This window comes from Pediculus humanus, genomic scaffold (genome assembly GCF_000006295.1).
Source record: "Pediculus humanus corporis 1103172107995 genomic scaffold, whole genome shotgun sequence".
Classification (NCBI taxonomy): domain Eukaryota; kingdom Metazoa; phylum Arthropoda; class Insecta; order Psocodea; family Pediculidae; genus Pediculus; species Pediculus humanus.
The window spans coordinates 61,467-77,334 of NW_002987567.1; the positions used below are offsets into that span (position 1 = coordinate 61,467).

Below are 15,868 nucleotides of genomic sequence, written 5' to 3' on the forward strand. Positions count from 1 at the left end.
TAACTTATTTATACTTTTTAACGTAATACTAATTCAAAATTAATTATTAAACTATGTTCTTATATGCAGAGTGTAATGAATTAAATAATAAATAATTAGGAATTAAATCATAACGTAATTCTGCACGTTATGACGTCATAACGTTATTAAATAAAAATGGCGGACAATTTGTAGGAAAATTTCGTAGGAAATTAATATTTTCATTTTTACGAAATACTAAATTTTTTTCTCAAGTTGTAACTAATGATTAAGTGATTATTAGTAGATAAATTTTTGTCGGAAAAGTGAATAGAAAAATTTTATTGAAAATAATTTCTACAAATGTAAGTTTTAACTTTGTATTTATTAAAAATAAAAAATAACAAAAGTCTTTTCAATTTTTCCCATATTATTTTCGAAAAATTTTTTAATTAAAATAAGCGTAAAAAGTAAAACACAAAATTAATTTTTAAATAAATAAATAAATTTTCTTATTTAAATTATGAAAAAATATGAAAAATCTTTTTTAAAGTAAAGAGTATTTCATCACATAACGTTCTTCTGATTATTATAACTTTGTAAGTAGTAAAATTTATCAATATTAATAAAATAAGATAATAAATAATTTATAAAATTATTATAATAACATTTTTAAATTGTTATAATTGTAATTGATGATATTTAATACTTAAAAAAAAAAAAAAGAATTGACCGGTGTATAATCTAAGGGAGTATAAATGTCATAGAGTATAATATATATATATTATTAATTCTTTGACAGAATTCTCTTGTTTTTGTTATAAAAGGCGGTGAAACAAGTACTTCGCTGTTATCGTAAATTAGAGTTTGTTAAAATAAAATTTTAACAAGTTTAAATTTAATTAAAATAATTATTACCCATTTCAAAATATCTTATTATAATTTTGTTTTTGTTACATGGGCATTTTTAATAAAGTATAATAGTGATTAACTTCGATAATTATGTAATTATTGAATTATTACATTTCAATTTATTAATAATATGAGTTTTAGACAATGAAAAAGTATTTATAATTTTAATTAAAGGTAATTAATTGTAAACAAACCATGATAGTTTTTTGGTGTATTTTTCTACAAAAAAAAAAAAAAAAAAAAAAAACTGTAACATTAGTGTAAAACTTTCAATATTTAACCAATACTTTTTTTTTTTTTTTTACATATTTAATTTTTCCACAGATGATTTTACGCCAAATTTGTTAATAAATTTATTCACATAGATATTTATTTATTTTTTATTTAACAAAAAAATAATTAAAACCTTAAATATTAAACTTATTTTATGATCAGCTAAATATAAAAATATAATATGAAGAATTATATAAAACTTTTAATAAAATGTTTTTTTTTTTGTTGTATTAAATAATATAAATTGTTTTTTTTTTTTTTTTTTTTTTTAAAGTCGGACTAAAAAATTTATACTTAGTATGGCGAAATTTTTTTTTTTTTTTTGGAAAAAAAAAATTAATTATTTTATTTTAATTTTTTTTGGGACAAAACAAAATACAAAGGCCTTCCTTTTTATAAAAAATTATTAAATAAGAACGCGGAGGCAAAATTGTGACAAAAAACTTAGGAAATTTATTAATAATTTCAATTGTAATATTATTTAATACCTGTTTTTTTTTTTAACTTCAGAATATTATAAAATAATTATTTCAGTGAAAATATTAAAAATTTTTTTTTCTATATATTGTATTTTTATGTATGATTGTATAATTTTTTTTTTTTTTTTTTCATTTTAAAAAAAATAACTTAAAAAAAAAATGGATTCAAAAATTCAAAATGATTCTTCCGATACTTTTGTCAAAATTAATTCTATATGGAGCGAAGCCAAAAAATTTTTTGAAAATGTCCCCATTAAGGAAAAAATAGTTTCAAATTTGGAAACAGAGACTAATGATATTAGAGAAAATAATAACAATTTTGATAATAATGCAGTAAATGATGAAAATCAAATATTACTCGATAAAAAAAATAATTGTAGTATGTTTAATAATATAACTACGCCAATGTTACCAGCTCCAGAAAAAAAAATTCAAAATAATAAAATTATTAGTTTTGATGATATTGAAAATCATGGAGATTTAAGATCAAGTTGTCTACATGATCCGAAAAGTTTTAAAATTGTCAACAGAAGACTCAGATGTGGAGAATGTAGATCTTTGGTCTGTCCAGAGTGTTTTAAAATCATGTTTTCAACTATTTACAATCATTTTATGGGTTTCGATACAAGCAATTGTACTTTTTATTTTTGCAAGATTTGTTGTTTTCCATTTCAATCTGTTTGTGCTCTAGAGGTTTGTTCATTATACATTAATTTTTCAATACTGAATTTATTTAAAAAAAGAAAATTATTACTTATTATTTGTTTTCGACAAGTTACTAAACGAAATTAGTGTTTTTAAAATTCTAACGGTACTTTTTAATATTATTATGATACTTGATTTTTTTTTTTTTTTGTCATGTGACATTTTCTAACTGTTTTATTATTTTGTTTCAGGCTCATACCAGAATTCATACCATGGAAAATCCTTTCGTTTGTCCAGATTGTGGTGTAATTTATAGTAATGCATACTTTCTTACTTTGCACTTGACCAATAAGTGCTTTCATGTGTACAAAACAGTAAACTACAAGTGCCAAAGTTGTCCTGGTATAAAATTCACTACTAGCAAATTTTTAGAACATATTCAAGAAGTTCATTTGCATAGCATGTTTAGATGTTCACACTGCAGTTTATTGTTTTCCAATTCTGAAGAATTTAATAATCATATGAGTAAAAATCATCAAAAGTTAAAGGTATGTATATAAATTTCTTTTTTTTATATATTTTTTTTACGTTCTCATAAATAAAAACCTTGTAAAAATATTTTGTAAGTTTTTTGTAACTTTTTAATTTTGTTTAAGTATAAACTTCAATAAATTATTTATTTATTAATATTTTCAGGCGCAATATTTAAATTATTTTAGATGTACTTTGTGTTCCAACACGGTGATACCTAGCTTCATGTATGAAAAACACATTCATCAGCATCGTGAAAATCCCGATTCCTACGAAATTGAGTACAAATGTTTATGCGGAAATTCATTTAATGTTGTCGGAGCTTTTCGTTCTCACATACAATTTTGCAATAAAAAGGGTATGCTACCCCCAGAATGGGGAAATTTGCAAAAGAGTTTAAAAACTCAAGACATCATTCAATTAGAAATCAATAAGCAAAAAGACAATACACCCAATGCGGAAAGATCTCAAACAAATGAACCATTTACAACAGTTGAAGAATTTGATGATATAAACCAAAAGTGTTCAACAGAAAAATTTGATGATTGTAAAATCATAAATTGTGAAAAAGATAATTCTTTTCTATCATCTGAAAATAATAAATTAATTCCTATAAATACAAATTTTAATAAGAAATCGGATGAAAATTTCGATAAAAGAGAACTTGAATGTAGTAATAAAATAACCGATAGTCTTTCAACTGAAACTTGTCCAAAAAATTTTGAATCTCAGGCTATACAATTAGGTATAGATGAAATTAAATCGAATGAACAAGTTAAATCCCAACAAAGTAAAAGCCTTATTAAAATTTCTAATATTCATTCTGATGAATTTAATTCAAACGAAGATAATTGTACCATCGTAGAACCGGAAAATTCAGAACATGGTGCTGAAGATAAAAAAGAATCGTCATCAGATTCATCAAAAATTTGTTATGATTATATTCCTTGTGATCATTTGGGTTACGTAAAAAGTCAGGGTCCGAAACCGTTGGAAAATACTTCCGGGAATTACGAGGAAAAAAATGAAGAATCGTCCAGTAATTACAATGTCGTTTTGCAATTGGACGAAAAGACTGGTTTAATGGTTTCCAAAAAAATTTTAATAGAAAATGAAGAAGAAGAAAACATCAACGACAATTATAATTGTGAACAAGAACAAGAAATGGAAAATTTACAACCGGATGATTTAACAATGAAATATCATTCGAATGAAAAAACGAAAATAAAATTGGGAAATTCATTTTTCACTTGTCCATTTTGTATTGTTTTATTTCCGAAAAACAGTTCGACATTACATCAATTTAAACTTCATCTGGAATATTATCATCCAGATGCAGCTCTCAATATAACGATATCGAACAAGAATTCAAAAAATTCAGATGATTCGAAGCAGAACCCCGTACAATCCTACGAAGAAAATAAAATTCTTCCAAAAAATCATTTCAAAAATAAATTTGGACACGGCATACGGAAAAAAACGATTCAGAAAAAGAAAAAATGCATAGAATTGAAATCGAATTCGCCGAATAACGAATACATTCTTGAAAATAACGAAGACGCGTTGAATGAAACTCAAAAAAAAGCCTTGAATACAAACGAAAATAATAATTATTTCAACGAGGACGAAAAGGAAAATTTTACGGGAGAAGGAAAAAAAATAGAAAATAAATCGAATTCGATGGACGTTTATTGGACGGTTAATTTATCTGTTAAAAGTAGTGAAAAAATTGAAGAAAATGAAGGGCAATCGGAAACGGATATTAAAAATATCACCGCCACCTCATACGACGAAGAAAACAAGATGGCGGATTCCGAACAAAGCAACGATATTAAAATGGAAAATTCGGAACTTTTGCAAGATTCCGGTTTGAGAAGTATTCAAAGATTACCAAAAGGAAATAATAACAATTTTAAAAAAATTAAAATTAACAATCAGTTATTTATAACGCCAAACAAAAAAAATGACATTTTGGAAAAGGAAGGGAATATCGTGTTGGATACCTCATCCATGAACTTGCAACAAAATTTGTTTTTCGATAATCGTAATCAAAATTACGTAATAAATCCTTCGAAAAAAATCAATGCATTTAATTCGTCCGAAATGATTAGTAAAAAAATAGGAAATGTTTCCGTAGACATGAAAGAAGACTGGGACAATTCAAAAGATTCAAGTTGGAGTAACGTATCCGATTCTGAAGGGATGTCGAATAAAAACTCAAATTTAGGGGAAGGTTTCACGTTTAAACCCAAAGGAACGGACAAATTGAAAAGGGAAAGCGAAGTTTGGTCTGAATTTTACGAATCTTTACAAATGGCGGAAAAATTAAAAAAGACGAAAAAGAAAAAGTCCATTTTATACCTCGAACCCAAAGCTAAATCGTCAAGTTTGAAAAATTATTCGTCGAAACGAGTCGTTAAAAAACCTAAAAGGTATAGGGAAAGTTCAGAATCGGAGTATAGTTTGGATGAAAATGATAATTCGGATAGTGATTCGGATTTTACTCCGGCTGTAACAGGAAACGGTTCGCCAAGACTCGAAAATGCGACGGAAACGTGTGATAAAAATAACGACGTGAAAAAACAAAAACTTTTAAATAAATTGGAAAACGTGGATCATAAATTTGTAGATTATTTATTCGATTTGATTGCGAGGAAGGAAAAATGTCTGGAACTGTACAAGAAACACTCGACGTTAAAAAATAACAGGTACAGTCAGGATTTGAAAACGTATAGGAAAAAAGTTCTCAACGGTATCAAACTTCGTGGAAGATCTCTCAAGATACTAAGACATCACGACGTGCCTAATAAAACAGACGAAGAATCTCAGGGGGAAAAAATTGAATTTTCAAAAGATTTTCCACTTCAGCGAACGTATAAAAAAAATCCGGATAACGGATCGGACAACGTGAAAACGGGCGAAAAAAAAAGGGGAAGACCGCGTAAAATCGTCGAACCTGGAAAATTAAAAGAGCGGAGGAGATCGGATAAAGAAGTTGATTTCATCGAGAAAAATTTCGAAAGAGAAGAAAACGTTTGTTCTCCGACGAAACGAAAAAGAAAATTGTCATCGAAATTACAATATTATAAAAAGATAAGTAGTCAACACGACGACAAGGATGATTTTTCATCCGGACAATTAATAACGAACAAATTACCGGACGTGAATAAGAAATTTAGTTGCGCCATGTGCAAAGAAGTTTTCCAAGAGCAAAACGATTTTCGGGAACACATAGTTCAACACAGGTTAGAAGAAAACACGTATCAGTGCATGGAATGCGGTGAATGTTTCGTAGTTCGGCCATCTTTGGAAAAACACTTGCACGCTTTTCACAAGATTAAAAACACGGAGAGATACATAATTGAAAACGAATGTTGTAATTTGAAAAAAGAATCGAATCCCGAATCCGAAAGTGAGCCATTGAAAGAAAATCAATGTAAAGTTTGTAAGGATCAATTCGAAAGAGCCATAGATCTCACGAAACATTTTCGAATACACGGAATGGCGTTCCTTAAAGAATTTAAAAAAGATGGAAAAGTCAAATAATATTCATTTATTATTATTATTATTATTATTTTCTCTTACAAGATTGTGACGAAATAATTAAAAAAAAAAGTACAAATAATATAAAATTTTTTTACTTATAAGGGGTGTGTATTTTAGTCACCAAAATGAGTCAGCTTTAATAATATTATTTATAATAAAATGGATGAGTTTCCGGTTTCGAGAAAAAAACCGTTACTGCCGTTTTTCTATTAGTTTGTAATAAAATTGTAAATTAAGTTTTTTTTTTTTGTTATAACTAAAAGAGAGATTAGTAATTTTTCTTTTTTTTTTTTTTTTTAAAGACTGATATTATTGATTTAAAAATATTTTTCACCGTTGATTTATTTGTTTTTCTCTCTCTCTCTCTCTCTCTCTTTTAAAAACAATATTTTAAATGTTAAAAAGTGAAGATGTTACCTAAAACAACCAAGGTTTTTTTTTACTTACTTACTTACTTACTTATATCTTGTTTTGTTAATTATTATGTCATTGACAAAAAAAAAAAAATATAATTGTTTTTAAAAAATAAAAAAATGTATATAAATTCATAAGTTTTTTTTTTTTAAATGAAATAAAAAAAAGAATTATTATTTTAAAAATGAATGAAAAAAAAAATTAATTACTGGGCGTTTTTTAAAAAAGGGGGGAAATAGTTAAAATGCTTAAGGTAATCGGTTAAAACAAAACAAAACAAAACGAAAAAAAAGGCGCGAGTTTTTAAAATCTTATTAAATTTTGACGTGGAAGGATACTTTTTACCTGGAATGTTTGTGTAATTGTTTGCGCACAGTTGATACCTGATTTTGTTTAGGTTCGGATGTGAGTTTGTGTTTTAATGGTGGTCACATACCTGAATAAAACGATATGAGGGCGGTCACTGTCCTTTTCACCGTGAAACGGAACTCTTTGTTTAATTTTTATTAATATATATATTAATATTATTATATATTTTTTTTTTTAACGTTGATTTTTAACTAACGTTTTTTTATTCTATGAAATTTTTTTTTTTTGTGTTAAATTAAATTTGTGACTAGAGTTTTTATTTTATTTACTGTCAGTGAATGAATGAATGAATCGTTTGTGTTAAATAAGGGTGTGATAAAATAAATAAATAAATAAATAAAAAGGTAATGTTATTTATTAAAATATTTTTTTTTCATGGTTAACAATAACAATTCAATAATTAATACAACAATAAAATCATTTGTTTAAATAAAAAAAAAAAAAATTTCTTTTTTTTTTTTAAAAAGTCATTGTTATTAATTGCAAAAAAAAATTAAAAACAAAAATAGAAAGTTTATTTATTAATAATAATTTAATTTATAAATAAAATATATATATATATATATATATATATATTGATTTATTTATCAATCAATTTAAATTCAAATTATTATTATTATTATTATTAATAATTTATATTATTTATATTAACTTATTTGTTGTTAAACAATTGTCACAGTTGATTTCACTTTGGTTATTTATTAAAAAAATAAAATCAGTTATTAAATAAAAAATTAAATACTCACATTACATAAATATATATTTTTACATAGGTACATAGGTACATAAGTGAGAATAAAAAATTTAACATGATATCATTTGTAATTATGTAAACTATAAAAAATTTTATTACATAAAATTAAATTATTCACTAAATGTTATTATTATTATTATTATTTGTTGCAGAATGAAGTGAATTTATTATTATATTTAATTTTCTTATGGATAAATAAATAAATAATATGCAGTGCTTTTGTAAAAAAAGTAAATCATATAATTGTAGGATAATACTTTTGGATGAACAGGAACTTATTAGAGAAATTCAGGTACGTTTTTCTTTATTTTTCTTTCTTTCTTATTTTCATTTCTCGTGAAAGTTTTAAATTTTACGGTTTATAAACACGCCATTTAAAAATTAAAAATTTTTTTTTTTTAAATGTTAGAAAATTAAATGATTTTTTTTTTTTTTTTAGAACTTATGACTATTTTATAAAATATGTTTTAATTACCCTTAAGGCATGCGTGTCTTTTACTACAATTTTTTTTTTTTTTGTTACATGCTGACGAGAAAACATCAAGAAAATCGTGACTGAAAAAAAAAAAAAATTGAAATGCTACCATTACATGTACAAAAAACAAAACAAAAAAAAAAAAAAAACAAAAAAAAATGTTTTTTGTTGTTCATTCAAAGCACATAACAAAACAAAATGTAAAAGAATAAATATTTGATAATGTAAAAATGTAAATTAATATTTTTATATTATTATTAAGTCTTGTATCTCTCTCTCTCTCTCTCACACACACACACACACATAAATAAATTTATTTAAATTTAAATTTAAATTATAATTTTTTTATTGTTTTTCTTCAAGTTCTTTATTTATTTAAAAAAAAATTTCTGTTTTGTTTGTTTGTTTGTTTGTTTGGTTTTTCAAAATGGCTGTTGTTGTCATCATTTATTATTTCCATCATATTTTATCAAAGTAAATTTTTTTTTTTTTTACTTGTTGGAATTAATTTCTAAAGAAAATTTAAATTTTAATTATTAAAATGTTAAAAACATTTTCCTTTGTTTTAAACAAAAACAAAAAAACATTCGATTATGTTAAAGTAAAAAAAACATTTTCTCGATAAAATGTAAGGGAATGTAAAGCACAAATTTCTCAAAAACAAAACCTTTAGAAATAATAATAATAATAATAATAACATAATTTTGTACGTTCAGGTTTCCTCTACCTTATGAAACCTAATAAAAAAAAAAATTTTAAACCTACAATTCATTTTTATAGAAAATTAACTTAAAAAAAAAAAAAAAAAAACGTTTGAGATTTTTTTAAAAATTAATTTTCCTCGAGGGCTTTTTTTTTTTTTAAAAAAAAATGATCAAAATGTTGAACCTTTAATTTTAATAATTGTTTTTTTTTAGTTATATATATATATACAGGGTTTTCAAGTATAAAATTTATTTCCCCCTTCCCCCCCCTTCCCCCCTCTTTCTCTCTCTCTCTCTCTCTCTTTATTTTAATTTATTTTTTTGTTCATTTTGAACCTTAACTGATTGTACAAAAAACCGTAAAGTATTCAATAATTGATTTGAATGATTTAGGGATTCATTCAATCATTCAATCAATCATTCATTCATAATAAAATTTTTTTGTAGGATGTGACAAAAGGTCAAGAAGTATTAAATTCCGTTTTCAAACATTTAAACCTTCTCGAAACTGCTTATTTCGGATTAAGATACGTGGATTCATCAAATCAAACCGTTTGTATAATTTATTATTATTATTATTATTAATTATTTATTTAATAAATAAGTAAAATTAATTTTTTTTTTTTTTAATTATTTGCTACAGCATTGGTTGGATGGGACAAAAGGTGTCGTCAAACAATTAAAAGGTAATTAAATAATTATTTAAATATATATATATAAAAGTTAAAATAATAAAATGATCAAGTCATGTGCGTGTGTGCGCGTGTGTGTTTCGTTAAATAAAACGTTTAAAAATTCTTTGCAATCATCCTTAATACATACAAAGAATATGAATGAATGAATGAATGTGTGTGAGTCATTCATTGTACCTGTGAAACCTTAATAATTTACTCTCAAACATTATTTTAGGAGCAACCGTAAAAATAATTCAGATGAGACTACTTGAAACATCCGTTACAACTTGTTTTTTTTTTTTTCTATTGCAAACTAAGAAACTTGTATAGAAAAAAAAAAAAGAAAAAACCTTGAGAACACATAAATTTTTCAATAATAATAATAATAATAATAATAATAATAATAATAATAATAATAATAATAATAATTTTCCTTTTTCTTTTAAAATTCAAAACTTATTATTATTTTTTGTTTTAAATTTATTTGGAAATTTTAAAGATTTTTCTTTTTTTTATAATAATATAATTAAAGAAAATTAATTATTATTATTTTGATTTTAATTTAATGGAGAAGAAGAAGAAATAATAATAATAATAAAACAATTGAGAAAGTTTTATAAATTTTTTTTTTTTTTTTCAATAGGATCCGATCCGTTTTCATTATATTTCGGTGTTAAATTTTATGCTGCTGATCCATGTAAATTATTAGAAGAAATCACGAGGTAATTAAATTATTAAAATTTTATAATAATAATAATAATAATAATTTCAAATTAATTAAAATAATTTAATTTAATTTTTTTTTTTTTCAGGTATCAGTTTTTTCTTCAGGTAAAACAGGATATTTTACAGGGCAGGTTACCGGTATCATTTGAAACGGCCGCCGAATTGGGAGCATATGCAGTTCAATGTAATTCATTTATTATTATTATTATTATTATTATTATTAATTTTAAAATTTGTTAATTATAAAAATTATTTATTATTTTTTTTTTTAGCGGAAATCGGTGATTACGATCCGAAAAGGCATTCGAAAGGATACGTGTCAGAATTTCGATTTACTTCGAATCAAACGGCCGAATTGGAAGCGAGAATAGAAGAACGACATAAAGATTTGGCGTATGTAAAAAACAAACAAACAAACAAACAAACAAACAATTTTTCGTTTCTGTTTGTATTTTTTTGTTTTTATTATAAAAATATTTCTTTTCAGAGGATTAATGCCGGCAGCTGCAGAATTTAGTTATTTGGAAAAAGTAAAATGGTTGGAAATGTACGGAGTCGATCTTCATCCCGTTTTGGTAAAATTATTATTATTTTTTTTTTTTAAACAATATTTATCTTTCATCATGGCGGTTATTTCATTTGAAATATAATAATAATATATTTTAGGGAGAAGATAACGTGGAATATTTTTTAGGATTAACACCGAGTGGAATAATTGTTTTAAGATATAAGAATAAAGTCGGACATTATTTTTGGCCAAGAATTTCAAAAATATATTTTAAAGGAAAATATTTTATGATTAAAATATGCGGTAGAAACGTGAGTAATAATACTTTATAAATTTCTTTACATTTTTTTTTTTCTTTGTCAAAAATATTTATTATTATTGTTTTGAAACAAATTTATTGTCAGAATGAAGAAAACACTTACGGTTTTGAAACACCGTCAAAATCCGCGTGTAAACACCTTTGGAAAAGTTGCGTCGAACATCATGCTTTTTTTAGACTTTTACAAGTTTCTCCAACTGCGACCGATATATTTTCATTAGGATCTAAATTCAGGTACAGGTATGAAAAATACTTGTAACTAACTAAAACGTTTTGTTTTACAACACAAACTCACTGATCTTGTTTAAATTTTTATTTTTTAGCGGAAGGACGGAAAAGCAAGCTCAAGCTGACGTGCAAATGCAATTACGTACTCCACCTCATTTTTTAAGAACTTCTAGTCGGCGATACCAGAGGCGACAATTTGATAATTCAGAAGGTAAAATTTATTTACTCTATGAAAAATAAATTTAAAATAACGCTTGTAACTGATTCATTGTTTTTTGTAGTTCCCACGATCGTGCAGAGAGAAAATAAAAATCAAAATAATTTAAAGAATGTATCGGTACCCCAACCAATTAATTCGTAAGTTGATTTTTTTTCGTACCTTTTTTACATATATAAATTTAAAAGAATGTTTTAATGTCGGTTTTTACAACAATTTTCATTTTAGAGTTTATCGTTCAATGACGAATTTACCCGTTGGAAACTATGGCAATGATCCACCGGAATCACCTCACAGTACAAGAAGTGCACCATGGTCAACTTCCGGTCGTAGCAGAGGATTATATAATGTTAGCCCAAAATCAATTAAAAATCAAAGAAGTTGTAGTTCGATTCAAAACTTGCAAAAAACTTCGATTCGATCTTCGAGCGTCGACAGTCAAAGTTCTAACGATTCAAGATGTTGTAAAAGGTTTTTTGATTTAAAATTAATTGAAATAAATAACAAAGGAAACAAAATTTAAATTTGTGTTCATTTTATGCCTAGACACAAGAGACACAGAAGTAGAAGATCTTCTGATAACGACAGCGAATTATCCAAATGTTCGAGTAGATCTCACCGTAGGCATAAATCTGGAAACGATTCTGATGGAGGAAGAAATCATAAACATAAACGTAAAAATCGGAGTTCGAATAGAAGGTAAAAAAAGAAAAAAAGACAAAATTTCATATCTCCCCAAACTATTGAATTTAACGTATTTTTTAAAAAATAAAGTTCCAGATATGATTTGGTTGATTCGGAACCTCAATGGCTTGAAGTTCAAAAAAGACAAGCAGAAGGAAACACTGGAGTCCAACAAGCTACTGTAATTAATAATATAAGTAGAACTTCAGGGTATTTAAATAGTGGAATGGAAACAGAATCAGAAAAATCATACAGATATAAAAGAAAACAGCATAAAAAGCATAGGTAATAATGGAAAGGAGGATAATAATATTGTCGAGCATAATTTTTTTTAACTTTATGAATTTCAGGTCTAGGTCGAGATCACCTTCAGATTTTATTAAGGGAAGATTACCGGATGAAGTTAAAAAACATTTAGAATTTAAATTAATCGATACTGAAGGTATGACTGAAACACAATTAAGAGACATACCATATAAAGTAGTTGAGACTAATTCTAAAGGGAAAACTCATAGAAAACAATCATCACCGAGTGGAAAAAGAAAGCATTACATAAAAAATTATGACAGGTAGACAAAAGGAATTCATAAAAAAAAGGGTCATTTTTATAAACGACACAAATATTTAAGGAAATTATAATTTTTTAATTACAGAGATTTAAAACCACAAACATTGACTGAAGATAAAACAGAAATCAGTATTCAACAGAATTCAATTTTAGAAAGAAGCTATCATATTTGCTAACACAGTATTTAGTTTCTTTAAATTAAAATAGAAAATACTTAAAATGATTTAATTTTAACATTTAGAAAACCATAATTTTAAAAAAAAAAAAAACTTTTTTTATGAAATCCAAAGATCATAAAATTTAAGGTGTTTTTTTTTTTTTAAATTGCTTTAAGATATTAAAAATGTAATTGTTTAATTTTGTGTAATTTTATAATAAACTATACTTTGTTTATATATAAAAAATAAATTTTAAATAATAATAAAAATTAAGTATAAAACAAAAAACATTTTCAAGACTTGTTTTTTCGGTTTAATTTTTTTTTTTTATTTTACGATCTATTATTTTCTATCGAAATTGAAAAATACACTGTTGGCACCCCTGAATTCACTCTCAAAATAAAAAGACTGACAACAAAACACCGAATTGAGAACTAAACACTAAACAACTGAAGCCGGTTACAAAATTCCATCTTCTTATAATCTCCCAACTGTTATTTACAACCGTTTATACTACTGGAGGGAAAGTATGATTTCATTTTGATTCATTCCAATATATTAATCCTTATATATTGTTAAAAAAAATTGATTTATTTTTACGAAAATATTTTTAAAAATAATTTTAATTGTTTATGTTAAGCTTAGAATAGATTTTAAAGGGATTTTTTTTTGTATATTTATTAATTTAATTGTTTATAACTGATATTTTTATGGCGAACGATCCTAATAGAGATTTATTACCCGTTAAAGAAGATACTAGTAGAGGTAGCAAAGGTATATTTTAATATTTTTACTGTTTAAGTATATCACTTTTTTTTTTTTTTTTTTTTTTGTAAGGAAGAAAGGGAAAAAACTTATGAAAAACTTGAGTTAACAAAACCCTTTATTTTAGGTTTTCTCGAAAGAATCGACCATCAAATATTAGATAAATTACCAAGATGCGAATTAGAGGATAAATACCTAAGACTTTCTGATGAACAAAGGCATTTGAAAAAGGTGTTGAATACCCAAGAAGAAAAAATAAAAAGGTACAATAAGTACACAAATTTAATAAAATTTACTCACCATTCAACTTTTATTTCGATTAGGTTCTTAATCGCTTATTTAATTCATTGATTATAACAATTTAAAATTTTATTTACAGGCTTGGTACAAAATTATTAAGACTTGTTAATGAAAAAGGAAGTAGTATAAAAAATTCAGATCAAATTAAAGAAGTTCAAGAGTTACAAATAAAAATAATTGAATTGCAACATGAAAATTATGCATTAAAAGATAAAAATATTGTAAGTGTTTTTTTTTTTTTTTTAATTTGAAAAGAAATCTGTTGATAATATTATGCTTAATGTTAAACAAATATTATTTCAGGTACTTAAACAGCAACTATCTGGATTTTCTTTTAATAAAATTTCTCGTTCTACTCCACGTTCGACCCACACTTCACCTTTAATGTCTATTAGACAACCTGCCACTACTCCAAACGAGTGAGTATATTAATGTTTATTTATAAATTATTATTTATGTTAAATCATTTAAAACATTTCATAATTAAAAATCTAATGATTTAGAACAATTTACAATTCGAATAACAGAAATACCACAACAGAGTCTCAACTACACGAAGCAGAAATGCATATCAAAGACCTTAATGAAGAAATTAAAAATTTACATTCTAAGATCACATATTTAGAGCAGGTAATAAAATTATTTATTTATATATATATATATAAAAAATTAACTGGTTAAAAAAACATATTGTTTATTGTAAAGGATATGGAAAAAAATTCTCTAGATAACAGAAAGACAATAGTTAAGGAAAACATTGAAATTATCAGATTGCAAAGATCTTTAAAACAACAAGCTGTTAAAATTGCTGCTCTGCAAGCTGAAATTAAAAATTCTGAAGCTAATCAAACAATTTTGAAAGATGAATTGGAAAAAGCTCGTAAAGAAAGTGGTAAAATAATGGATGAGTTTAATAACGAATGAACAAAACGAATAGAGAAAAGAAGAATTATAAAAAAAAAATAAAATTTCACTCTTTTTTTTTCAGATGAAGCTTTACAAATGGTATCTGCTAAAGAAGATGAAATTTTAACACTAAATGGTAAATTGGAAGAAAAAAATTTAAGAAAATTTGAAGAAGAAGAACTCCGTGAAAGAGTCAACGATTTAAAAGTATTTATAATATATATATATATATTTTATTTTAAATAAAAGAGTAGTGTAGAGTAAATTTTTAAAAAAATGTACTTTTTTTTTAGGAAGAAAGAGATGCTTTAAAAGTAAGAAATGATTCATTATTGAAAGCGATCACGGATAGCAAAAGTGATTCAATTGAGGAAGCAAACGAAGTAAGAAAATTATTAAATGCAGAAAGGAAAAAAAATGAAGATTTGCTAGCGGAAAATTTAAAACTTTTGGGTAAAAAATGTGAATCTGAAGATGAAGCAAACGACATAAGAAATTTATTAAATTCTGAAAGGAAGATAAACGAAGTATTAGAAGCGGAAAATTTAAAACTCATGGCACTCATACAATCATTTTGGGTATGAAAATATCATTATTTAATCCAAAAAATCATCATTATTCATTCATTTTTTTTTTTTTTTTAAAAAAAATTTCTTTTAAATATTTTCAGGATAAAAAACCATGTAATGAAGAATCTCCAAATTGTGTTTGCGATAGTTCTGATAATAATAATAATAATGGGTAAGTTAAAATTA

At 24.7% G+C, this 15,868-nt stretch overlaps 4 protein-coding genes across 4 annotated transcripts in view; all 4 read left to right on the plus strand.

Moving 5' to 3' along the window:
* Phum_PHUM404840 (uncharacterized protein) overlaps positions 1–95 on the plus strand; it is a gene marked incomplete at both ends in the record, with an annotated part of 1,422 nt that extends 1,327 nt beyond the window's left edge. Inside the window, one exon of the mRNA XM_002428794.1 lies at positions 70–95. Within this exon, the coding sequence (XP_002428839.1) occupies positions 70–95 (26 nt within the window). The remainder of the gene's footprint in view (positions 1–69) is intronic.
* A 1,686-nt stretch (positions 96–1,781) lies between these two features.
* Phum_PHUM404950 (zinc finger protein, putative) lies at positions 1,782–6,344 on the plus strand (the record flags this gene model as incomplete). Its single annotated transcript, XM_002428795.1, has 3 exons — positions 1,782–2,315; positions 2,519–2,808; positions 2,987–6,344. 3 exons carry the CDS (start codon positions 1,782–1,784, stop codon positions 6,342–6,344), a joined length of 4,182 nt encoding a protein of 1,393 aa, XP_002428840.1.
* Positions 6,345–7,002: 658 nt separating this feature from the next.
* Phum_PHUM404960 (4.1 G protein, putative) lies at positions 7,003–13,160 on the plus strand (the record flags this gene model as incomplete). Its single annotated transcript, XM_002428796.1, has 18 exons — positions 7,003–7,011; positions 7,901–7,908; positions 8,131–8,173; positions 9,508–9,612; positions 9,704–9,746; positions 10,378–10,456; positions 10,547–10,644; positions 10,733–10,853; positions 10,948–11,035; positions 11,127–11,279; positions 11,373–11,527; positions 11,611–11,726; positions 11,797–11,872; positions 11,961–12,203; positions 12,279–12,431; positions 12,507–12,701; positions 12,767–12,985; positions 13,070–13,160. 18 exons carry the CDS (start codon positions 7,003–7,005, stop codon positions 13,158–13,160), a joined length of 1,995 nt encoding a protein of 664 aa, XP_002428841.1.
* A 692-nt stretch (positions 13,161–13,852) lies between these two features.
* Phum_PHUM404970 (Keratin, type II cytoskeletal, putative) lies at positions 13,853–15,697 on the plus strand (the record flags this gene model as incomplete). Its single annotated transcript, XM_002428797.1, has 6 exons — positions 13,853–13,916; positions 14,035–14,170; positions 14,287–14,428; positions 14,913–15,099; positions 15,196–15,320; positions 15,407–15,697. 6 exons carry the CDS (start codon positions 13,853–13,855, stop codon positions 15,695–15,697), a joined length of 945 nt encoding a protein of 314 aa, XP_002428842.1.
* Positions 15,698–15,868: the final 171 nt, after the last annotated feature.